Source organism: Monodon monoceros, unplaced genomic scaffold (genome assembly GCF_005190385.1).
Source record: "Monodon monoceros isolate NGI ecotype Baffin Bay Population unplaced genomic scaffold, NGI_Narwhal_1 Super_Scaffold_15, whole genome shotgun sequence".
Lineage (NCBI taxonomy): Eukaryota > Metazoa > Chordata > Mammalia > Artiodactyla > Monodontidae > Monodon > Monodon monoceros.
This window is the reverse complement of record NW_021703771.1, coordinates 59,515,098-59,540,696: the sequence shown is the minus strand read 5'-3', so window position 1 is coordinate 59,540,696 and position 25,599 is coordinate 59,515,098. Positions and strand designations below refer to the sequence as shown.

The 25,599-nt window shown below is 36.4% G+C and overlaps 1 protein-coding gene across 3 annotated transcripts in view; it reads right to left on the bottom strand.

The window, feature by feature from the left end:
• Positions 1 to 2,499: 2,499 nt before the first annotated feature.
• The window catches only part of EYA4 (EYA transcriptional coactivator and phosphatase 4), a 258,455-nt gene continuing 235,355 nt past the window's right edge, over positions 2,500 to 25,599 (bottom strand). For 2 of the 3 annotated variants that reach the window (XM_029223836.1, XM_029223839.1), the window contains 7 exons: positions 24,613 to 24,702; positions 18,794 to 18,852; positions 18,526 to 18,686; positions 15,539 to 15,653; positions 11,264 to 11,385; positions 9,125 to 9,225; positions 5,144 to 5,787 (listed from right to left, as the gene is read on the bottom strand). In XM_029223836.1, coding sequence (XP_029079669.1) covers positions 5,707 to 5,787; positions 9,125 to 9,225; positions 11,264 to 11,385; positions 15,539 to 15,653; positions 18,526 to 18,686; positions 18,794 to 18,852; positions 24,613 to 24,702 — 729 coding nt within the window. In that variant the 3' untranslated portion in view covers positions 5,144 to 5,706. Of the gene's footprint in view, positions 3,287 to 5,143; positions 5,788 to 9,124; positions 9,226 to 9,263; positions 9,365 to 11,263; positions 11,386 to 15,538; positions 15,654 to 18,525; positions 18,687 to 18,793; positions 18,853 to 24,612; positions 24,703 to 25,599 lie in introns of those variants that run through there. The other variant, XM_029223838.1, reaches the window with a different exon arrangement.

Here is a 25,599-nt window from a genome sequence, read left to right as displayed (position 1 = left end):
TGCCAGAGAAACAGTTATCAAGCATAAATCCAGACGCATAAATCCTTTGTTTATAAACGGTTCGTTGAATACTACTTATCCCAGGATAAAATCAAAATTGATTCACGGTGTATTGGAAAACTTCATGATCTGGCCCTTGTTTATTTTCCAGCCTCATTTCTTACTATTTCCCATCTTTACTCTGTGCCTCAGAAACAGGAATTATTTGCAGCTCCTTGACCACATCATTCTACTTTTCTCTCTCTTACCTAGAGTCTCACATATATATTTTCCACTTTATCTGGGTGTTTCCCATCCCCTTTTCCCTGGCCTTCTCCATTTCGCCAGTGGAGTTCCAGCTTGGAAATCATCTTGTCCAGGAATTCTCCCTTTGTGGGCTGGTCAGGTGCATATGCAAGTTACTGGCCACGTACCATGTGTTTACCCATCGTGGTGCCTTTCACACACTGTCTTCACACCTTCCGCCACCGAACCGAGGGTCAGGAGTGTGCTGAGTTCACGGTCAGCCCTACCAGCTGTGGTAGGAGACTGACTTGATGGCTCTTCCACCGCCTCCGATATATGCTCTCATTCAAATCTTTGTATTTCCCGGAAGGCTCCCCAGAGAACTAGATTGACATCATCATCGCAGCTCCCAGGCACAAAACTCCAAGACTTCATGACTACAAAGGACAATACAGTGCCCTTTAGCTGTAGAGACAGTGCCCTTTAGCTGTAGAGACAGTGTCCGCACAAGCCCCAATCAAAAAGTATTTCATGGGGAGGGAAAATGAGCATCTGGCTTGTATATATCTGCTTTGTCAGAGATTTCTTAGCACATTATGTCTCCACATTTTTCAAACTCTGTGCTAACACAATCCTGGAAGATCCTCTGGAGGAGAGTCAGGCATTTAAAGTCAGAGCTTGGAATTATTTTTGCTGTGTGCAAACACCTTTCTTGGCCAGAGTACATCCCCAGAATTGACTTTGGCCTGGTTAGATTTGAGAGGGCTTTGAGAAGTGACCAGTGAATGAGAATATATGTATCACTACATCCAATAACTGATTTTTTATAAATAAATGCAAACCATGCACAGATATTAAACAATGGTTACCTTTTGCTACCTAAGGAAAATCATACACTTCTCTTTCTTTCATTTTTTTGTTTCTGGGATTCAGAATCATGAACCACAGAGTCTGCATAGATCTGATTTTTACATAATATTTTGTGGCTTTAAGTAATTTAAATCAACTAAATCTACTGATGTTGCATATTATTTTTTTAAAGAAAAGAGTAAAAGGAAGAGGAAGAAATCATTGATTCATTATGAACTTATTTTTTTTCCTCATGTATAACTTTCCAGCTCATGTATAACTTTTTTCCAAATACACCTATGCTTATGGCTCTTTATTTTCATGAATTATTAGGTCAGTAAACACTCCAGCTAAGTTGGAAAAATTTACATTGGTCCCATCTAAACTTACCTGTATGTTTTCTTTTTCTTCTTTTTTAAAAAATCTAACTCTACCGTTTTAAATTCTTTAATTCCAAACCATGATCATATAGATGTTTTCCTATGGTTTATGCATTCACTCAACAAATGTTTTTTGAGTACCTATTATATGCCAGACACTTTCTTAGATACTGGTTATACAGAAGTTAAGAAAACAAAACAAAACAAATCCCTGCCTTCAAAGAACATACATTCTATTAGGTGAGTCATCTAATACAAAAGATAAATAAAATATGTGTCATGTTGGATAACTATAAGTATAAGGACTAAGTATTATTTAACAGTAAAGCAGGGAGATGACAGAAGTGTTGGATGAGCATGTGCAGTTTTAGAGATAAGGACCTACTCATCAATTTGGAGGGTGATGTTTTAAAAAGTTGTGAAAGAGCTTGGTCTGAAATTTCCCTTTGGTTTGCATTTGAACAACAGACTTGCAAGTAAATCAATACTATACACAAGATAATAAAGGAGCTGTTATATCTGTTTCAGAAAAACATTCCTTTATCACTCTTGGAAGCTACTTATAAACCATGTCCCATATTCATCTAAAGGGAACTTGCTTTAAATATTCCAAATGGTATTATTTTATCACTAATGATACATCTATCGCTAATGTAGTCACTGTCACTAGTGACCACATTATGCATTATACTTTAATGTAACTACCTGTATGTAAAAAACTAGGTACTCACATCTTTTTCAGTACATCAGCCCACTTTTAGTCTTAATTAGTGACATTTTACTGTGTTGCAGCTCAGCTTGCCTTAACTGCAAACTATGCAATTTAGGCACAAACAAGGGAAGGTACGAAGACAGCAAGAAGCCTAAATACAAATTTCACGTTATTTAGAATCAAGCTTAATACACACAACAGAAACTCTACGACATGGAGGGTGAAGAAAACGGAATCATTTCCAAAGGTATTTATTGAGAAATAGTAAAGATATACATATTTTTACAAGCTTTTAATATTAATTTACATTTCTTTAAATTATGTAGGCCCCAATGATCTATACTTTACTAATACGTAACAGAAACCCTTGACTTTGTTAGATTTCCATAATGCTACCATAGTTGGGAGTCAAAAATGCAACTTTGGCTCAAGATGCTTGTTTGTTTTTAAAAGAAATACTAAATGCCATATTCACTGAGAATGCAGGCTTGTCATAAACAAATGTGCATTAAAAAAAAAAACCCCAAAAACCTTCATACTGAGCATGCTGTTGACACTATTTTGAATCTTAGCTCACCAGAGACTAAGGGAAAAAACATTTTTAGAGTGTTATTATCTACTTTTTGTGCACAAATTGCATGATCCTAAAATATTTTTTTGCCTCTGAATTTGATTTACAAATCTTTGCAGGGTGTAATGACTTCATCTTGTCTGTGACATTATTGTAGCTGGGCCACCTGTTTTGCTATTCTTCAGGTGCAACACGAGGTGGTGACCTGTCCCGGCGATATGACAAGTTTGTACATATAGGAACCAAAAACCCATGTCCGTGACAAAACATTTTCAGATTGGTTTATAATAAGGCACAATATCCTATATGTCAACAGAACATGGAAACTTCCAAAGGGGCTTTTTTGTTTGTTGGTTTATCTTTTGTTTTTAAGATCAGAAAGGAATAGGATCTTGGGTTCCTAAGCGGGGGAAGAGAAGCGTTCTAGCCTGAGCATGCTCAAAGTCACAGGACAAACTGTGATGTGGGCTCATTGGCCTGCACCACGGTGGTGCCAGACGAGCTGTTCTCCAACAACCTAGCATGTAGGTTTTAGGTTGGCAGCCTCTTCTGAACACATCGTCATCGGAGAAGAGGTCTGTGGGAAATAGCACTGCTGATGTAAAATCAGTGACTCTTCTCTTTGCCCTGTAAAGGGGTGTTCCTTTCTGTACCTGCAGGTTTAGCAGCATAAGAAGCCTTGCCTGTCTGATATGAAAAAAAGAGTGAAAAATTTCGATGTAATGCCAAAATTCTATCATTTAAAGAACCTGGCTCTACAGTAAAGATAATTTTGTTTTGTTCACAGTAATAAATATTTAAGGTTTTAGTGCACAAAATAGAATTATGTACTGATAATCAATGCAGCTCTTTAATTTTTTAAAACTACTATTTTCAAGCTAAAGGCCAATAGAAATGTAAGATTTATTATTATTATTATTAAGTATTCCAACCTTAATCTATCTGCAAGAGTACTTGGTGCAGAGGTAGCCAAAAGCTACAAAATTTAAAGATTAAGATTAAGGTCTACGTGTGATGAAACCACAATCTTAAAATCTGCAAAATAGGGTCTCAATCTCTTTCTGCCCAATGTAAACATGGCCTTAGCGTACAGTAAAGAAATACAGGTTTATAGCTTGGAAAATAAAATCACATTTCCATAGCAAATGTTGTGATCAGTGTACAAAGCACCAATCTTTTGGGAGCCACCGAAGCCTCAGATGATGGATTATCGTGGACCAGCCTCTGGTTAGGAGCACTGCTTAGTAGCTGGATGGCAAGTTCCGCATTGTGACATTTTAAACACAGAACTGCAGGTGTAGTCACCATTAAAACACTCCTAGATCTTGAAGTCTTAAATTTCCACAAGGGAAATCATGTCATACGAAATGACAGGAGAACCTGTATCGTGTTCCTAACATGGGCTACACACCAAGAAAAAAAAAAACATGCAAACACAACGATGACAGGCTCTCCTTGCAATGAATGAAGTCCATTGTGCAGTAAGTGGTACAGCCAGAAACTAAGGTACGCAGGTCTGTAATGGAGAGAAACTGGATGGATGTGTTAAGACAGAGAACCAGATACTATTTCACTGCTGTAACTTCAGTAACGCTGCCAAGATCTGGCTCACTTGTTCATTTATTTTATGATGATAGTCTAGGTAAAATTTTCATTGATTCACTTCTTTCCTTAGAAACCGTCTGGGGCATTCACCTTCCACTACCGATGACACTTCATTTTTGCAATGGCATTGGGAATAAATGCACTTAGCTTTATTTTAAGCCCTGTTCACCCAATGTGAATTTTAAGCCATGTTCATGCATATTCTAAGAAAGTTTGGGTGATATTTGCTTATGATTTTCATCAGAATATTTTCTTCTATACAACTTAGACGTATCAACGAGTCAGACTCCAAACAGTATAGGTCATCATGAATATGGCTCTTAGTTTTCTCCAGTAAAACTGTAGAAAGGATACTCGAGGTTTCAACATACACTTCACTTTCTAAGTAAAGGTCCCACAGTCTTTCCCAAACCTTCTGCTTCTGGTTGGATGCACCAATAGTTGCCTCATACAATCATTGGAATTATTAAGAACCCAAATAAAACACAAGCTTTCCTTTATTATTATTGTTTTCTTATTGCAACAAATACTCAGTTTCTTGCTGACGCATTATGAAGCTTTGATAGCTTGAATTTTAAATTTGGTCATCTTAAGAATGATCACAAAGGTTTTTGTTTTTCATTATCTACAGAGATTTTAACCAAAGTTACATTGTAACACACAAATGCTGTCTTGTCTTTAAGGCACAACACATCAGTATGAACATTCTGTTTGCCAAACTTAAAAAAGAGACATGATTAGATTCCCATTTCCCCTCCCACTACCCTCCCCGACAAATGAAAGAAAAATTGCATCCACTTTCAAAGTCAGCTGCTAATAAAGTCACAGTAAATTACTTTCATCAATAATTTACACAAATTACAGGTCTAGATAGGACTGTCCTTACACAGTCTGAGTGCATTCCAATTCAGATTTTCTGGGCTAGGTAGGCTAAAGTCAGATTCAAACCTCAGGGCTGAGAAGATCTCCCATTTTGAGGAATGTTGTTGAACCTTGTCAGACGGAGCCTGTGTTGGTGCTTTGCCAGGGTGAGAGCTCTTTGCTAAAGCTGTTGCTTCCAGTTAGGACTCATTCGGTGTGTACCAGCAACCTCCACAGATTTTTTTTTTAAAACCATTAAAGCGTTGTAAATATAAGACCATAGAGCTTCCTTTCTGTAGCACTAAAGTTTAATTCCATTCAGCAATCTGAATTCTTCATTCTGGAATTCTCATTCCAAATATGATTTCATCCTTTAAGACAATTTATATGTGTAAAGCCAGAGGCATTGAATCACACATAAAAATTCAGTGTACTTGAAATATAAAAAAAAAAAAACAAAAAACAAAAAACAAAAAAAACGGATCTCCAGCTAGAGAACACAGTTACAAATACTCTAATTCCAGTGCTTGATGTAGAGCCAAGAGGTCTGAATGACTTGATATCCTCCAAAAGGGCATATTGTGCTGTGTGGTTAAGAGAGGGAGGGATGGGAGAGAGAAGGGGAAGGGATGGAGAGAGAGCATAACTATTATCTCAGTGAAGCAGCGGTCTGCACAAGGAAGTGTAGTTCACCCAAGTTCAAGGGAGGGAGTTTAAGGGAGGGACGATCATATTTGAAGGTTTGGTAGCATCAATGTGGTATTGTCAAAATAATAGAGAAATAGATCTGAACTGGATTTTAATGATAATAAAAGAAAGTAATGAGATTTCTTAAGTAGCTTAATATTTATTTTGGAAAGTATCATTACTAATCTCAGCATCCGGGAAAGCAAGCTGAGCGTCAAAATCCTACGTGGCTGGAGGAAAACAAATTTTACTTACTACGTCACTCCTTAAGGTCCATCTCTCAGAAAAAGTGATAAACTTCCTAAATCCAAGGCTTTTTGTCGATTTGAGAGGAAGAGGGTGAATTCCTTTCTACATTAAAATGTAATTTGAAGCTGGACTATATAAGGTAGAAGAAAATGTGGGGATGATCAAGTTTCTTACTTGTCTGGGGGAAGTAATAATTTAAGCCAGCAGAGTTGACCTGATTTATTTCCTTGGGGTGGGATTGAGGGAAAGCACTCCAGCATGCATGCTCAAGGGGGAGATATCACCCCCTTAAGGGGACAAAAATGAGTTTTTGTGGGGAAAAAATTCTTAGATATTACAATGGTTTGTGGCTCTCCAAAGCTATACCAGTAATGGTATATGCGTGGTATTAAAATTTCATGAAGGGTTGTAATTAGGAAAAAAAATGTCTAAAAATACTTCATTGTGGACAATAATGAAAAAAGGAAATAATGCACTGTAGCAATTAACAAAACCAAAGCTTTATTTGTAAGTTTGGGCTGATCACATCTTGTAGAATATATATTTGCATGTAAAATGGAAATATATGTATATTATATGTAACATGGAAAAGACACTTTATTATAAAAATGAATAATTAAAATAATAATCTCTATTGTTATATAGTTTTTTACTGCCCAATATGGTAGCCACTAGCCCAATATGGTTATTGAGCTCTCAAAATGTGGCAAGTCCAGTTCAAAATACACACTGAATTTCGAAGACTTAGAATTGTTTTAAAAATGTAAATATCACATGAATAGTTTTTATACTTATTAGGTGTTTAGACAATAGTATTTTGAGTATATTGGTATATCATTAGAACTAATTCTACCTGTCTCTCTTTTTAATTTTTTTTAAACACAGCTTCCAAAAAATTTAAAATTACAAATATGGCTCACATCATATATTTCTATAGGGGAGTTCAGTTGTAAACTTTGAAATTTCTTCTTAGATTTACAAAACAAACTATGCTTTTGGGTCAAATTAAAGCACAAAATTCACCTAGGAGTAACTTTTTAAAAATTCAGCTCAGATCTATTTGTAATAGCAAAATAGTACTTTATATTTTTGCACATGCGATTACAGCTACATCCAAAGAAGAGCATGCATTCCGGATACTAGAGAAGCCAACCACCTGTGTTTCAAAATAGAATTATAAGCCTTCACCATCACCAACACTGTACCTACATAAACAACCATTTGGAAATAGCATTCTAACCAAGGTTCTTATCCACTTGGAGTCATGCCTTTTTCTCCTGAAGTTTTGGCTTTAAAGCCGAAGGTGTTAACAACTGGTATACCAAGTCTAGTTTTCACACCACGCATAAATGGGGTTGACTTTATAAATTTTAATTTTCAAAGGCATATACCATTTCTGGTTTGGAAAAGCGAATTTTATTAGTCCTGACCTAGATGTGTGTGAATTTCACATAGGCTAAAAGACATGTAAAATGCTTGCTATGGTGGTTGCACTGACTGCTCTTTGTTGTGTGTAATTATGGTGCCAATATGAAAAACTGAAACAACAAGGACTCAGGACACTGACAAACTCCAGAAGATATTTCAACTGTGTGCAACCGGAAGGATTTCAAGTGGTCGTCAGCTTGGGTCACTGACACTGCTAATTAAGACGGAGGGGCACTGCGGGAGGATGAGTCTGAAACAACTCTCTTAATGTTATGGAAAAGCATGGAATATTTCAAGTATGGCTTCCAACGCGTCACCAAACCTTCTAAAGTGGAAGCTCCTTCTTTTTCTCCATTTTGCTTGATTTGAATTGACCACAAACATAAATCATATCTTTTACCTTTCTAGTATCACTATAAAGTTTCCTAGGAAACTGTTTATGTTGTTTTTTTTCCGGGGGAGGGCGAGGGGGGACAGAAATCAGATAAACACTCCAGCACATCAAGTGTTTAGTGAAGGCTTTATCAGATGATTATTTGAAGTCTCCTCAGGATAATAAAGACAATATTCTTTCCTTGTAAAACAATATATGCTGACATGTCATTATTCAACAATACCTATTCATCATTTTGCTTTGTTTTATAAATTATATCACTTTAATCCTGGCTAGATGGTATTTTGCTATCAATCAGTGAAGGAAGCAGTAGATCTCAGTGTTGTGTTGATCGATAGTCTGGTATCTGGGGCCAACCTTGATATCATTCTCCTTTTGATGCTGGACCAACCAGTTAATGGTTTTTTAATTGCCTTGATTTTTTCAGAAATATGGGCCAGATGAAAAGGCTGATTTAAATACCTAGGGCCTATGAGATCTTCTGAATATATTCAAAGCCAGCTGCTTGGCTTCAATCAAGTACCAATGACTCACCAAAACAAATAACACTCTTCTAGAAGATGTAAGGGACATTGCCTCTAAGTCTCTATGACAAGTTAGCACAAAAGGATTTGAATAATATATCCCACTCCAATAGCATTTATTAACTTCTCTAGTAAGTTTTCTTCTTCATCTATTAAAGCTACCCTCAGATTTATCATCATGGGGCACAATTACTACTAGGCACTTGCAAGGACCATATGGCATAGAGGATGGATGGGAAAAGGCTAAGAACTGAGCCACTCACATGGCTTTCTATGGAGCTCGTTAAGTGTCTTTAATCTTGTTGAACTTCATGTGCTCAAAAGCGTTTTTTTTCCCCCCATCTTTCTTATATCTGTGTGTATTACACACACACACACACACACACACAAACACACATAAGCACACACACAAATAAATGTAACTAAATGTTCCTATATTTCCTATGAAGTTTCAGGCAAAAAAAATGCTAGACTCCAAATGGTTTATTTGAATGTAAGTACTGACCTTCTCATGCTCTTACTGCTTTGCATCTATAAATTTAAATCATTTGTCAAGCTGCCATTGGGCCAAACTACAGGAATGCAAACAAAAAAGCTTGCATTAGAAGGATCACACCAACATTGTTTGAAACAGGTTACCTTTTTTGCTGCCTGTTCTTCTTCTACACCATCCCCAATTACAACATATACTACTTTTCTGCCAAACCTTTGCATTATTCGTTCAAAGCAACTTTCTTTTCCTGGAAGATAAACAAGATAAAGTTCAGAGTGAAGTTACCTGGTTAGCGGCATGCTCCTCATCTCGGCCATCTCCAATCACAACATAAGTTATGTTAGTGCCAAATCTGGACACTATACGCTCAAAACAGCTTTCCTTGCCTGAAAAACAATGCACTGCTTATTCTTCCAGCCATTGCATTCATTAACCGAAAGATTCATAAAGTGTTAAGTTACTTTCTCTTGAACATCAATCACTTAAACTTGCTTGCAAACTCTGGGTTTATGAAATCAACAAATATGGTTGAATACTCTAAGTCTTTACTTAAGACAGATTATTAAATGAATGTATTTCACACTCCAAAAAAAGTCAGTAGGGCTAAGTATCTAATCGGAAAAAAAATTTATATCTCTTTTATATCTTTCAGTCCATCAAAAGGCTATAGGAACAACTTTACAAGCAACTATCAGTTTTTACATTTATTTGTGTAATTCTACATTTTATCTAGTTTGTTTTAATTAGTATAGACAAGTCAGCTAAAATTATTACTGTGAAAAACTGAAGGTTCACCTAGAACGAAAGAGGAAATACTAAGATATGGATTTATCTTGATAAACAATTCCTTTCTTCAAGTGGCTGGGAGCTAGTCTGCTCAGATTAATTGTACTAAGGGTGCTGTTTGCTTGGGCCACAGCACTGGTGACACTAGTATCCTCTGATTGCACTATGGGAATAACACCACAGAATTTTTACATGTTCTTTGTTTTTACAACATTGGCATTATTCTCTGAATTTCATTCCCAGCATGTTCATTCAGCCATGGCTTCTTTTTCACTTTTTCTTACTCTGATAGTTCAGAACTCCAAAAAATACTAGCTTAAAGGGAAAAATAAAAATGATTTTTTTTTCAGATTAAAGATAAGGAACAATTTGGCCAATAAGAAAGAATGTTGTCCTTACTAGAGGAAATGTTTATGCTTGTGTAAAACTACTTGATTTGTCAAAAAGCAAAATCGGGTTCGATGTATTAATCCTGCTGGCATAAATATACTTACATAAAAAATGAATGGGATTGGTACCAGGGCTCTGAATGGCAGTGCTTAGGACAATGAGGAATTTACTTTATGAAAGCTTGCCTCTCTTTAACTATACTCCCCAAACAGCTGTAGCTGGGGGCTCTTTCTGCCTGTGCCAATACCAGAACTCTGCAAGGCCCAGGGCAGGTTATTTCTGGTAGGGGATTTTAGGATTCTGAACTCTTGTCAAGCCGCCAGAGCCTGTTTGTTGACCTTCAGGGCACATTGTACAACCCATCTATTTCCCCAGGCATTTCCTTGACAGACAACAGAATACATGAGTTGTTTTCTTTTAACTCTTTCAAGATGGAGGAAGTTGATGAGCTTCGGTTTTTGAAAGTTTATTAGAAGTCTTAGAGCCTGTGAAAGGCACTTAAAGTCAAAGATGGCTTCACAGATAGCTATGATCTAAATAAACAAGGCTGTAGTTCTTTGATTGCTACTGAACGTTTCTGGAAATGTGGATTTCCAGCCATTCATATGTTATGAATGCTCCAATTATGTTTTCTGATTCATGAATTTTTTTTCCCCTGGAATTAAGGTTACTAGTTCAATCCATCTGACACTCCCTTATAATGCCAAAACAGTATTTTTATCTTAGATCTAGATTATTGCATATGCAAGGATGTAATACCATATACCATGTTAGGTAAAATATTAAATACTATGGCTAAAGGTACTGTATATTATTTAGGTAACATGTGCCATAATGAAATACAGATATAATATAAATGTATATGTATATATAAAGAATCAGAGCTACCCAGATACCGAGTTCAGAATTTCATAGGCAACAGTTTTCATAAAGTTTGCACATGCTGAAAGAGTTGCAGGGGACTTTGTTATTTGAGCTCTATTCAAATTTGCTTGATATTCTTACAGCAAAATTGATGAAAGAGGGAATCATGTGGAGACACACATTAAGAAAATCCCCCAAAACAGATACGAACATATTTCACACGGAGTTAGAAATAATTTTCTTACCTATTTTAGTTGCACTGTAAATATTCTCAATGGGAAAAGCACCTCCTAAACTATAGAGTAGAACCTTCGCAAGTGCTGGGATCAGCTGGGTTGTTGTTACCAAGACATTTACGCAGTTACTCCTAAGATGAGGAGGAAACAGGCATTTTTGTTTTCTAATACTAGATAACGTCTAACAGTACAAATTTTAAATTATCCTGCAGTCTTTCAATTCCATAATGAACAGTCCCTGATAATCTACCCTTTCAATATTCAACAGTTGTTTATGGTACCTATCACCTCGTAGGCGCAATGCCAGATGCCAGAAATACATCCCAAAATGAAGGAAGTGAAGGAAAATAAGTTTGCCCTCCTACCCAGATCACAAGCTAGACAGGGAGGGAGACAAGTAAATAGACCCCTGCGAATAAGAAATGTGTTCTATAACCAAGATCTCCTCAGGTCCCTGTGGAACCTCACAGGATACCTACCTCGGCCAGCGGCAATCATGGAAAGATTAGTAAAGGGGGCATGGCTTACCTCTGAGTTTTACAAGTATGCACATCAGCAGTTTTCATAAAATTTGCACATATACAAAGAGTCACAAGGGGCTTTGTTATTTGAGGCAGGTAAGGTATTTTTTAGGGTGATAGGACTCCATGTCCCAGAGTTTTTAGAGCCTGGGAAAGTAGAGGACACAGGAAGGGAGGAGGTGATGGGATGTGTAAGAGGAGTTTTTAGATTTTGTGCAAGAAACAGCCCAGAAAGTCCCAGTCAAGGTACCGACAAATGGTGCATCCTGAAGAAGTAAAAATAGAGAGGATTCTTATTTAGAACAGAAGGGGTTGAGTTCCTGAATCTCCTTCTAACAACCAAGGGCAAACTGCATTTAATGGGCCTTGTTTTAATCCATCTACTAAGGCCTTACCCTTTGAGAGTGAGAATCTCCCACTCTGCAACTTACATCTGTTTCTTTCACAGTAGACAGGATGGGGGGTGAGGGTGCAGCCGGGAAGGTGAGATAAAGGAAACACCAAGAGAGGGGAGACTGTTAGCCTGAGTCAGGGAAAAGAAGGGACTGTGGCCCTTCCTTCTGGATTACAGGGAAATTGAGCTGTCCCGCCTGGAGGGGCTCAAACCACACACCTGAAACTGGGAATCAGAAGGCATATAGCTATGCACCTTTCTCTACTAGATATTTTGTATCATGAGCCTTTAATACATATTTGTAAGGGCTGATACAATATTCTCTAGAATTCTGCAGACTGATTTTCAGAAAACTGGTCTCAAGGGCAACTTAGAAGGACAAGTTGAGTGCTAAACTCTCATAGGTATGTATATGCTTAGGCCCCAGTACTCTTCATATTATGCTTTATATTCTTTAGACATATCATGTGTAAAGAAGACTACAATTTATTTAAAAACAATTATAAAACCTTTATAATGATAGCCTTTTAAAACATTTTCATTTCTAAATTATCTCCATAGACCAAATGATGAGGTTATCAATTTATATGGGACAAAGAAACAAAGACTTCTAGAGGTAGAAGTTTAATAAGTATCATGAATACAATATTAAATTTTACTAATAAAAAGCTAGAAAGTGACTTGCCTTTGATCAGACAAAACTTCCCCAAATAATGGCAGACTACTAAGAATAATACACAAACACATTACTGTATTGTGACACAAGGTTCTACATCATATTTCATCCAAATAAGATGTTATTCAATGTCATATATAGATGAGTGTTACAGAATGAAAACACGGTGGAATAAAAGATAGCACGGGCTTTTTAAATTTATAGATGTGGTTTTGAAATCTAATAAATTACAAACATTGCATATATTTATATGCAATTTATAATGCATTGTAATTTTCAATTACAAACATTGCATACATTTATAAATTGCATATATAGACTTGTAAAATGCAGACGAATATAAAGAAGAAAATGAAAAGCACCAATTATTTAACCATCCGGAGATGATAACTGCTGTCCCCATTTTGTGCATTTATTTTCAGATTTTCAGCTTGCATGTAGGTTGTTTTCCCATTAGGATCATACTGTATGTGTAATCTTACATCTTACTTTTTTCATTTGTTTTTATCATGAGCCTGTTTATATATGTCATATTGTCCATCATGCTCCCCCTCCAACAAAACATAATGTATGCAAACTACTCTATCTTGTGGCTGCACCACCATTTTTTTTTTTTTTTTTTTTTTTTTTGTGGTATGTGGGCCTCTCACTGTTGTGGCCTCTCCCGTTGCGGAGCACAGGCTCCGGACGCGCAGGCTCAGCGGCCATGGCTCACGGGCCCAGCCGCTCCGCGGCATGTGGGATCTTCCCGGACTGGGGCACGAACCCATGTCCCCTGCATCGGCAGGCGGACTCTCAACCACTGCGCCACCAGGGAAGCCCAACACCACCATTTTTTAAAGTTAAGCTTAGTCACTTAGATGGTTTTGATTTCTCAGCATCGTAAACAATGCTACCTTCCATATAAAGTCTTCCTATGCATGTGATTATGTCCTTTGACTACGTTCCTAGAAGAGGAATTAGAGTCACGGGTACACACTTTGCCACAGGCTCTGATACATAATTCAGCAGTGTTTGGTGTAAACATCTGGTCTTCTGACAGAGTTTGTGAAATTTACCAATAAGGTAATAGATGTGGATAACTTGGCAGCTTTCATGATACTTAAAACTTCAATGTATAATGATTTATTTTTCCCCTTAATTTCCTTGTCATACGTTTATTTAGTTAGTTAGTTATTTATATCACATACCTGTGTGTTTAATAATAATCTATATATAATATACAATGGCTACACATAGATAATGTAATAATGTAACACATACAATGTAATGTAATACCCTTTGGTGTTTAACTATCTAGGAGACCTCTTTAAAAATAATGAAAGCACCTTCTACATTTTACACACGATTTTAGGGGCTGTTGTCCTCACATCCCAGCTTCCTTGCCCTTCGGTCTCCATGTCTCTGTGACTGCACAGAGCTCACAAGGCAGCAAGTCCCATTTTAAAACAGCTTTAATTGTTAGACAATTCTTCCCACATGGAGCCAGAACCTCCCTTCCCCAGCTTCCCACTCATTGGGACCAACTCTCTCCTGCATAGATGCAGAGAGAAATGTAATTTATTTCCAGCCCAGCATCTCAAGTAGTTGAAATTGGTAACCTTGTTCCATACACGGCTCTTCTTCAGATTAAACTCCTTGGTTCCTCCCTCTGACTGTTCCTTTTCTGTAGTTTCCACAGCCTAAACTCTTTTGGCCACTTTGCTGGACACAAGATGCTACAAATATGTCACAGCCCCTGCTGGAATGAGGTGCCCAGAACTGAGCAAAGTACTCCGTTCTGCTTCCCCAGCCTGACCCGGGAATCTACTGCCCCCTCCCCTCTCCATTTAGAGACTCTGCTATAAATGCAGTGGCTTGTCATGCCACATGGTTAAAAGACATGTGAGGGATTTGGGACACACTCGTTTACTTCCATGTTCTGATTAGACTCTCCTTTTACCCTGCTAAGGTTTCTCTGTATCTTGATTCAATCAGTCCAAATATTAGCTCTTCTCTGAATTTTGTGTTACCCACACATTTGCTAAGCATGATTTTATTTATTCATCCAACACAGAAATAAAACTAAGGAACAGGATAGAACAAAGATTCATTCCCACCCTACTAGCTATCATGTTCCAGAATTATATTATTAATTAGCATTTATGGCACATGGTACACAACTAGTTATGTCAATTCAGTTCTATTATCCACACTAACAAGTCAGCATTTCACCGTTTGAACTAAACAACACAGAGGTTACAAGTTTTTCAGGAGCTTTCTCTTGATTTTTTTGATGTGTTCAAATTACGTATATTCTCTATAATGGCATAAAAGACTTAAAAACATGCACTAATTGTATAAACAGTATTGTGTTTTTTGCCATCATCTTCTGTACTTTGTCACCAACAGAGTGCTTTTTTTAAATTTGAAAGTCAAATGACATTCCCATGGGGTTTATCAGGGGTCATGAGGAGAGAACAGTAAAGAGATGGATCTCCCAGTTATTCTGAGAAGCAGCAACCCCCATCCTCCATCCCAAAACACACACACACACACACACACACACACACACACACACACACACACAGTGAATTTTAGGTCCCTTCAAACTCTAAAACAAATCTGGGAATTAAAACATTTTGATATATGCTATGCTATTAGAACTACATCTTCAATACAATAAATATAGAAACTGCAACAATACCACTTACCTAGTACTAATAATTGATAAAGATTTAAGTGCATTTGTTAGCCAGGAGTCCGTCAGACCTTCAATCTCAGCCCTCAACTGCAGCCACGCATCTCTCTTGGCAGGGCCAAGAAGTCCTGCAACACAGAAAAGTAGGGCAGCGTCAAGAGATGAACATTTTTCTGTGATGCCTAGTTTGGTCTTCCTTCTGTCTACTCCAGATGATTTTTATTCCCACCTATATCAAAAAGAGAGAGATTGATATCAACCCTGATCTTCCATTTCAGAACTGATTATCCATTGATTCATCCATTCCACAAACATTTATTGAACAACTTCTGCACATCACATTCTGGGCTAAAAATTAGGGATATAACAGTGAAAGTGTGGGTCCCAGTCTCGGCCCTCACTGATCCTAGAATCTGGCACGGTGAATGCCAATCACCTGAGGAGCTTTGACAACTACTCCAGAAGACTGACAGGATAGGTCTGGAGAAGAAGTAGGGGTCTACCAGCCTAGGGATACAAACCTCAAATATTTTGGTTGTCTGAAAATGTTTAGTTTCTTAATAATCACAACCATTACCACTTGGAAACAGTAATAATGACATTATCGCATATAGCTATAGAGTTTTCTAGAATTTGTTTCTAATACTAGTGCTAAAGCTGTCAGAAATACATTGTTTTGTACAAAGGAATTAAGAATTTTGTTTAAAATCCTGAAGCCTATGATACAGCTATAGACGATGGTTGAAAACTACATTGATGTTAGGATAAGAAAAGAAGTAGGCATACTAATTTTATTGAAAAAGCTGTTGCTTTCATGAGGAAACAAGATCATGTAAATCTATTAAAAAATAAAGTTCCTTAGTTAAATCATATTTCAGAATATTAAGAGTTCATTTATATGTGGATAACTTTTTTAAAAAAATAAATTAATTTTTGGCTCTGTTGTGTCTTCGTTGCTGTGCACGGGCTTTTCTCTAGTTGTGGCGAGTGGGGGCTACTGTTTATTGTGGTGAACGGGCTTCTCATTGTGGTGGCTTCTCTTGCTGTGGAGCATGGGATCTAGGAGCGAGGGCTTCAGTAGTTGTGGCACGCGGGCTTCAGTAGTTGTGGCATGCGAGCTTCAGTAGTTGTGACTTGCGGGCTCTAGAGTGTAGGCTCAGTAGTGGTGGTGCAGGGGCTTAGTTGCTCCACGGCATGTGGGATCTTCCCAGACCAGGGCTCGAAACCATGTCCCCGACATTGGCAGGCGGATTCTTAACCACTGCGCCACCAGGGGAGTCCTTGGTGGATAAATTTTTAAACCAAAATTTATAGTTTCTACTGAGCCTCATTTGTCATTATTTCAATAAAGAGATATTAACATATCACAAAAAATGGATTAATATCTCATTGTTTAAACTTTTTAAGCTATACGATTATTTACTAGTAATCTTGTTAATTTTAAAATAATTTTAATAATACCCTTTAAGAGGGAAATAATAACATGCCTGAATGATAAAAGTTAATTCAGACTTCCCAAAGGGATATTTGTCTTAAAGTTATTACCCTCAATTGCTTTTAAATAGAATACCTATTTATTTGATTTTACAGAAATGTCTTGTATAGAGTGTTAGAGTGAATTACGAAACCTAAGTTGCCTGTCTAAACGCATGGGCAGGTTAGTAGCCTGCAGGAGACTATTTCTCATTTGGAAATAAAGATCTTCCATATCTAAGCTCCGGTTTGGTTCTAACATTATTACTGTCTATGGTTCTACATGTTTTGGTTCTCTTGTAGTTACTGAACATCTATTGAGCATCTATTATGTGCTTCAAGCTAGCTAGGCACTGGGATACAAGGCCAATAGACACACAGCCAACCTTAAGATGTGTATGGTGTAGTATATACCTTATAGATGAAAACTTTATTTACTATATTGTATTCTATGACATATATGTAAATATACACATGTATAGCATGCACAAATATATATTTAGCTGTCTTATTTCAATTTTAGATTCTGGTTTATACTCCTCAACCATCCCTCTTTTCTTTAAAAAGAGAAACAAACAAAAAGCCCTGAGAGAAGAATCTTAAGTGACCTCATAACTAATCCTACGATCTTGTTGCCCTAAAATTGATCCTAATAATAAAGACGATCAAGGTTTATTATACCAAGAAGCACATCCAAGATCTAAGTTTTGATGTCACAGGTTTTGATATCACCTGTAATATATGAATGAGTACAAAATGGTTTAGATACTACCTACAGAGTATTTGAATTTATAAAAACTATGATATAGTTAACACTATACATGGCAAAGATATACTGTCAGATAATATGCAGTTTTTGACAGGATAAAGTTAACTTGTTGAAGTCTTCAAAATGACATAAAGCACAGTTTGCATTTATTTTTGATAGCATTCCAGAAAGGTAATGATTGCTAACAATTCTGCTTCACTGACTAGGGCTCTTGTGTTTAGACAGATCTTCTTTCCACAGCCTGTATCAGTTCCTTTGTCTGGTTTTCACTGAAAGCGTCCCATTTGAGGAAGGGAAAAATAAATGTCCTGCTATTAATCTTTTTTTTAAAAATTTAATTCAATTTATTTTTTTATACAGCAGGTTCTTATTAGTTATCCATTTTATACACATCAGTGCATACATGTCAATCCCAATCTCCCAATTCATCCCCCCCCCCCCGCTTTCCCCCCTTGGTGTCCATACGTTTGTTCTCTACATCTGTGTCTCTATTTCTGCCCTGCAATTAATCTTGACCAAACATCTGGGCACAAAGAATTCCCAATTCCTTTGACAGTGCTGCACGTTTTATTTTGCAGTTAGATTTTTCTTCCCCCACTAACTCTAAGAAATTAAAATTTCTGGCTCACTGTCGTCCAGCATGAGCTCTTGGTAATTTATCTTACAGAAGGATAGTTCCTAATATGAAACTTGAAACTACAGTTTAAATTGTACCTCTATCTGCAGTACCTTTATTAAATTGTAAAAGCCACACATACCTCCCACATTGTTCTTGTAGGTGTTGTATAATTCTTTTACTCTTCTGTAACGAAAAGCCAACTTCCTCATCCAGTCAACCCCTCCTCTTACACCTGTTGGCAAACAAAGGTTTGCACTACTTGCAGCTGCATGGAAGCCATCAGTTGCAAAACTGTAGGTACTGCAACACCCAAAATACATTAAAAAGAAATAAAAGAAATAATTACATGTGCAAAACTTCACAGCTGAATTTCTGTAGGAAAGAGCATACTGAAAGGCATGGCTTACCTTAAGTCTTGCCCATTATCATCAGAGGAAACATCATCTATGTGAACTTGATCACACTCCTGTTAAAAACATTGGAAGAGCCGTTTTTCAAATGATGCTTGTCACCATGTTTGAACCTTTTTCCATCTTTCCACCTGATCAGCCCATGGCCAGAAGAGGGCAGCATTTGCCCACCCATCCCACCCTCTCATGCTGGGAAATGGCACCGTTTCTACTCTGTAAGATCTAAATCCAGAAGAGGACCTTAAAAGGGGCCTGAAAACATATGGCATGTGAGTTTCTTTAGAGCAAATACAAAAATAATTTTAATCTTAAAATTATTGATAAGGAATTCTCTTGAATCTTTACAATAATCACTGGTGATCACTTTCCACCATTTCTGTTAAGCATACTTAAGTATAGAAGCAAAGCTAATCTGAAGATACTCAAAACTTGTTTGGGCTGAACACCTCAGTGGTTACTATTATTTATTATTTTTGGAGCAGCAACAGAGGGGCTTGATGATTACGGTGTTCTGTTAAATTTCTATGACTTCCTTTTTGCTGGGCCAGTGACACCATGAAAAGAATCATGCTAATGTTGTTTTAAAAGTCCTGGTCTTTCAACCAGCAAAAAGCTAATAACTATAGAAGCTGACACTTTTTGTGGTTGTTTTAAGTCTTTCAACTGAAAAGAATACTGAAAGTAAAAGGGAGTAATGAAGATTTACCAACTCCAATGTGCTACAAATTCAAAGGAAAATAAACTTTAGGTACATACGCCCACATACTTGACCTAAGTTATAGTGTACTCAGAACAAATGGTAACTTTTCTGGAAAAGAATTCATTTCTTCTTTGCTGTTCTAAGAGTCCTCTTCTATCTTCAAATAATCTGCATAGTTCCAGTGAAATAGTACATGATGTGAAGGTGGAATTTCGGTAGGGCGTTTCAATAACTAGTTTACTAACCTCAGAGTAAGTATGGTTTAGCCTTTTGGGCCTCACTTTTTCCCCTCAGATAATTACAGTCAAACTCACAGAGTCTGATTATATATATTAAGTGTTCATCATTCAAAATCAATTCTGAAAAATCATTAAATTTGAAAATAAGATGCCATACTAAAGACTTTTCAGCTACTATTTATAATCATTATAGGACTTGGAAGTATCTGATGGTGAAATATTTAATATTTTATCTCTAGCTTTCCACACTGAGTATATTAGATCTTGTTGCAGTCTGAGGATAAATTAGTTGGCTCAGGTTTCTTTTAAAATATAAAACTTAGTGAGTAGCTCAATCAATACAATTTTAGTACATAACTTGAAAATCCAGGTAAACTAATTTTAAAGGTTCATATTATGTACATAAATTATAGGTTTAGTAATTTTTGAATAAATATATTCATAAGTAAGGAAGGTCCTCAAAAAGTTAATCTGACTGGAAGCTCCCTGAGGGGGGTGTTTGGGTCTCCCAGATATGCTATACCCACACTTAAGGCACTCTCTGGCAAGAAGTAACCACTCAACACTTCTTTGTTTGAATGAATGGCAGAACTCTAAACAAATGTAGTTCATGACAGAATTACCACAATCATTTAAATTTTCTAACATAAAGTTAGGTGATAAAAATAATAATATTCTAGATGGTAAGGACTGTAAGAAGATATTTATATTAAGATTGGAGGGGAAGGCAAGAGAACAGAGTATGGGCTGAGGCTACAGGAGAGGCATTTAGAGAGGTTCTTCCCCATTTTGACTGAGTGTTTGTTGAAAGGAGCACAGCCCAAACTTTAACCAAAGAAGGTATTATGCTTCCAGAAAATTCTCAGGGAAAAGTATTGCAAGCAACCATAGTAGCTCTTGGATTGGGTTCTAAAGGAAAGGGTGAAGAGATTTAACTAGTTAGTATGAAAGTTGAAAATAAAAGTTCTTCCAGAATACTGAGGCAGCAAAGTAGTTCTCGATGACAAGGATTATTTCTTGAGTCGGTGACGTTCTTGGTAAGGACGAAGACCAAATTAAACCGCTATTGAAACAGAATCATGCGAAGCTTCTGATTCCACTGAGGTTCTGAAATCTTTTATCATGTAAAACATTTCCATAATTTTATAATAAACTAATGATATTAAAAAAGGGGGATCTTATGAATTACAAGTAATTTCTGTATTTAATATCCTCCCATCTAATTTTTATAGAAATTCCTCTGACATTTCAAGTATTAACTCATATGATTAATTTGTACATTTTGCCCCCAAATTTACTTTTTACTCCTGAGGACATCAGTATATCAAACTTATTGGACCGTGAGTTCCATATTTGAAGTTATATTTGAGGTTTTTCCAAATGGAACTTCTCTTTAAATTTATGTCTAGTTAACTATGCTTGTTGACTCTGGACCATTGCCCAAGGATTACAGTCCAGTGAAAGAAACCTGAACTTCAATCACTTACATTTTTAGAAAAATCTAAATAATTGTTCTTCAATTAGTGTTCACTCAGAGGAACTTTATAAGAAACATTTTGACAAAACACAAAATAGTAAAAACAGTGTCATGCTTTGGCTTTAACAAACTTCAGTGAAAGAACTCAAACATTTGGAATAATTCTGACACTAATCTTAAATTCTTTAATTTTGTCTTATAAGGTGACCGCAAAGTTGTCACTGATCTGTATCAGTTATAATCCATAGCAGTCTTCTCTCACTTTTGTTAGCCCAAACTCCCTGGTGCCTTCTCTTCTGGAAGTTATTTTAACTGAAATAACATTTTATTTAAACAGAGAGTATTCACTTCTTAGGGACAGTGGTGTGAGCATTTGCCTTCTCTGCAGTTGGACAGGATGTAGCGAAGTATCTATTAAGAGGATTTAAATTTGTATCTTTTAAGGAATTATGTGAGAGCAGCTGCTACTACATATGTTGCAGTATCTACTGAAGGATTTGAGTCTCAAATTAGATTTTTAGGTTAAGAAAAGAAACCCTGAGAGATTAAATACACAAGGGGAAATCACATAATAGGCTAATGAAGTTATTCTCTTGAGGAATTCTCTTTGTCAGTAGAAGCAGACATAGCTTAATACCAGTTATGAAGCTCATGACAATCTTTGCTTATAAGAGGTTTACTGAAATAAAAAACTGGGAGAAAGTAAAGTTTCAAAATCAGATACAGAAGTATAGTGGATATGTATGTAACTGTACTGAATGATCTTGAAAGCTATGGCTTAGATTTTATTAGTTTTACTGTTTGTTTATCTCACCTAAGTTAGTATAAACCTCTGAGTTTCCTTGGGCACCTGGATGTGTGTGCACGTGGGTGTGTGCACATCTGAGAACTCAATCAATTTATATGCAGAGACTAAATCATTTCATTGATCTAGTACATTATTGTTGGATACTAAGTTTTAGTGTTTGAGTAAAATGGAATTTTTATCATATTCTAAAGCACAACTAAAAAGCTATAATCATAGACGAGAAAGTCAATACTAATATTTTCTCAGTTACTATTTCTACCTGAGATCCTGTTGGGTATTTGAAAGATATATTTTATATAGTATCAAATCCAAAATAGAAATTCTTAAAGCACCATAGCTGACCACATGTTTCTGATATGCCAATATTCACATCAAACTTTCTAAAGGTATATTCAAATTCATCATATGTTCTCACCTTAGTGTTCTGTTAGAAGCTGGATGGTAAATGTATTCCATCTGGCTTCTAATGTGCCACTAAAAACCTAGAGTCATTTATTTCATTTATTTCTAGTAAAAAATAAGAAATGAAATGAAATAAAACTGTAAAACTTGGATAAAACCATATCAAACTTCTTTTTTGTGTGTTTTACAGGCTTGAGAGGAGTAATAATCTTAGAATTCTTTTTAGAATGAGACTCGTCCATTTTACCCAACAGAAAAATCAACCTAAAAAATTATCACCATATATGTGTAAAAAATTCAAGTTCTCAAAAGATTAAAGTGTGTTTCCTATTATTGTGTATATATAAAATCATTCTATACAGTAGACAGTAATAAGTAGTAAGATTAATTTAAATCAGGTTTTAGAGACGTGATTATTACTTCTTATTATCTAAAACTGGAAGACTTGCTCAAGAATACTGATCTTTCATAGTGTCTCTTAAAGAAAAAAATAAAACCTCTTTAAACAGAATTTAAATTTTATTATCCAGTAAAAACAGTGACTCACTGCAGAGAGAACAAGAAAGAAAATGCTATTACACAGGTTTCCAACACATACGTTTACGGGATATACTGAACAACACATCTTTTACTCATGCCTCAGGTGCAACTAAAACTGGGTTTAAGACCTTGTCAATTGAAAAAAAACTTATTCAAAGCACTAACTTGGCTTACTTTCCTTGCACACGTCTGTTAATTTCAGCATGGTATGGGGAAAGGGTATGTGTTCTGGAGCCAGACAAACTCCAGAGTTTCAAATCCCAGTTCTATCACTTAGCAGTAGCCTTAGACATGATTTTTATGCTGGTGAGCCCTACAGTTTCTTCTCTACAAAAATAATGTGATAAACATATTTATTCCAAAAGTTTGCTAATTAATTAATGGAAAGCCCAATATAAAATGTCAAACACAAGGAGCAGATTCAGTAATAATAATCCCCATCTTCACTCATAATGTGATTATAGATAAACACTTTAATTTCATTGTGAAATCATGGGATAAAAAATCAATTTGAATGGGTCATTTAAAAAAAGAAAGAGAAATCTGTTTCAGCATAGCTGTTCTTGACAGAGAAGAACTTCTGTCCAGTGCCCAAGTTACTCAGTTATTTCAGATTTTATCATCTGAATGCCTAATAACTCAGATCATTAGCACTCATATTATATACCTTATTACAGTACTTATTTAGCTATCCTGAGGCTATTTTTTCTTGGGTTCTTTTAGTTTGTTGTTTTTTTTTTTACTTTCTCTTCATTTGAGGTTGGAAATGGAAAGACGAATTAAGAAAAAAAGAGAAAATAAGTGTAATCAAACCAGTCAGAAGTGCTATGTAAATAGCTCTTGCATGGTTTTATCCAGAAGGGGAAGAAATAGGGAATAATAATGTCTAGAATTAGGTTTCAGATTATCTATATTTACAAAACAGAAGTAGATTCACGGATGTAGAGAACAAACTTATGGTTACCAGAGGATAAGGGCGGGGAGGGATAAATTGGGAGATTGGGACTGACATATACACACTACTATGTATAAAATAGATAACTAATAAGGACCTGCTGTATAGCACAGGGAACTCTACTCAATGCTCTGTAATGACCTATATGGAAAAGAATCTAAAAAAGAGTGGCTATATGTATAAGTATAACTGACCACCTTGGTGTACACCTGAAACTAACACAACATTGTAAATCAACTATACTCCAATAAAAAAATTTTAAAAATTAATGATCCACGCTAGAACCAGGAACAGTATCTGTGACTAACTACTGTGCAGTGATTAACCTAAATTGCATCCTGGTTAGTAACCTGGAAAAGCTAATGCTGATACAAAGATGGAATGAATTGTGGCTGAGACACCAAAAGGACCAGGAGTAGTGGACAGGGGTGTATGGTATGAGACATCAAAGCAGACCTCCTTTTTGGAGGCACTTTTTGTTCTAAATATGCACCAGTAAATATTTATCATTCATTAACACAATTTCACTTTTGTTTATATTTGCATATACAATGTCTCCCCTTGACAGGAACTTTACTGTCCTCTTGAGCTAAATTTCTATCTTTCTGGTTTTCTTGAGGTTATCTGCATATATAGAAACCATATAAGAGTTTTAATAGTTTGATACAACTATTCTTAGCTCTGTAAATTCTTACCTCTAAATCATTAAAAAATAAATGTGTATCAGCAAGATTAAAAATCATCTCCTCCATTCGGAGTCCAAGGGTTACAGCCATGGGGGGATCCTGAAAAGGAAATGCACATATAATGAAGTAAATTTTCAGTAACCACAGTTATTATTAAAATTATCTTAAGTGCATATGCCTGTAGGGGGTAAGGAGGTGGAGACTGTTTGGGTTTTTTTTTTTTTTTTTGCAGTACGCAGGCCTCTCACTGTTGTGGCCTCTCCCATTGTGGAGCACAGGCTCCGGACGCACAGGCTCTGTGGTCATGGCTCACGGGCCCAGCCGCTCCGCGGCATGCGGGATCTTCCCGGACCGGGGCACGAACCCGTGTCCCCTGCATCGGCAGGTGGACTCACAACCACTGCACCACCAGGCAAGCCCTGTTTGGGTTTTTAACCTAAGATGCAAAAGATTTCCCAATTATCAGAAAAGGTGCCTTTCTAAAGGGTTATCTACAACATATTAAATATACTGCTACATCTGTGAATTTACAGGACTTTATATGCACAGAAAAATGACTTAGATACATTTTCACATAAAGCTATACATTCATGAGTGGAGGAGGAAGGAAGCAAGCTAGTTCACAGGACCCAGTTTACATACACTCCATGGAAAGTCCTTTGGAGAAAGGTACTTGGATGGGACACTGAAGAATGGAGCAGATCTGTTACCAAGAGAAAAGGACGTCCTTTTAAGAATGACAACAAATAAGTAGAAAAGAGAGAAAAGTAGGTCTATTGGATGTTTATAGGACGAGAGCAGACGATATCGTCTGGAGGTGGGATAGAAAGAGCTGGCAGAGCAGCTCTAACTTCATTATTAATTGTATTTTGATCAACAGGCAATATTTATCTGAATATGTGTAGAGTCTGATCTAACCTGCATTTGACTAGGGATGAAGAGGGAAGGGTGGAGTATGGCTAAAGGAACATTAATTGAGTAAATATAATATAGAAA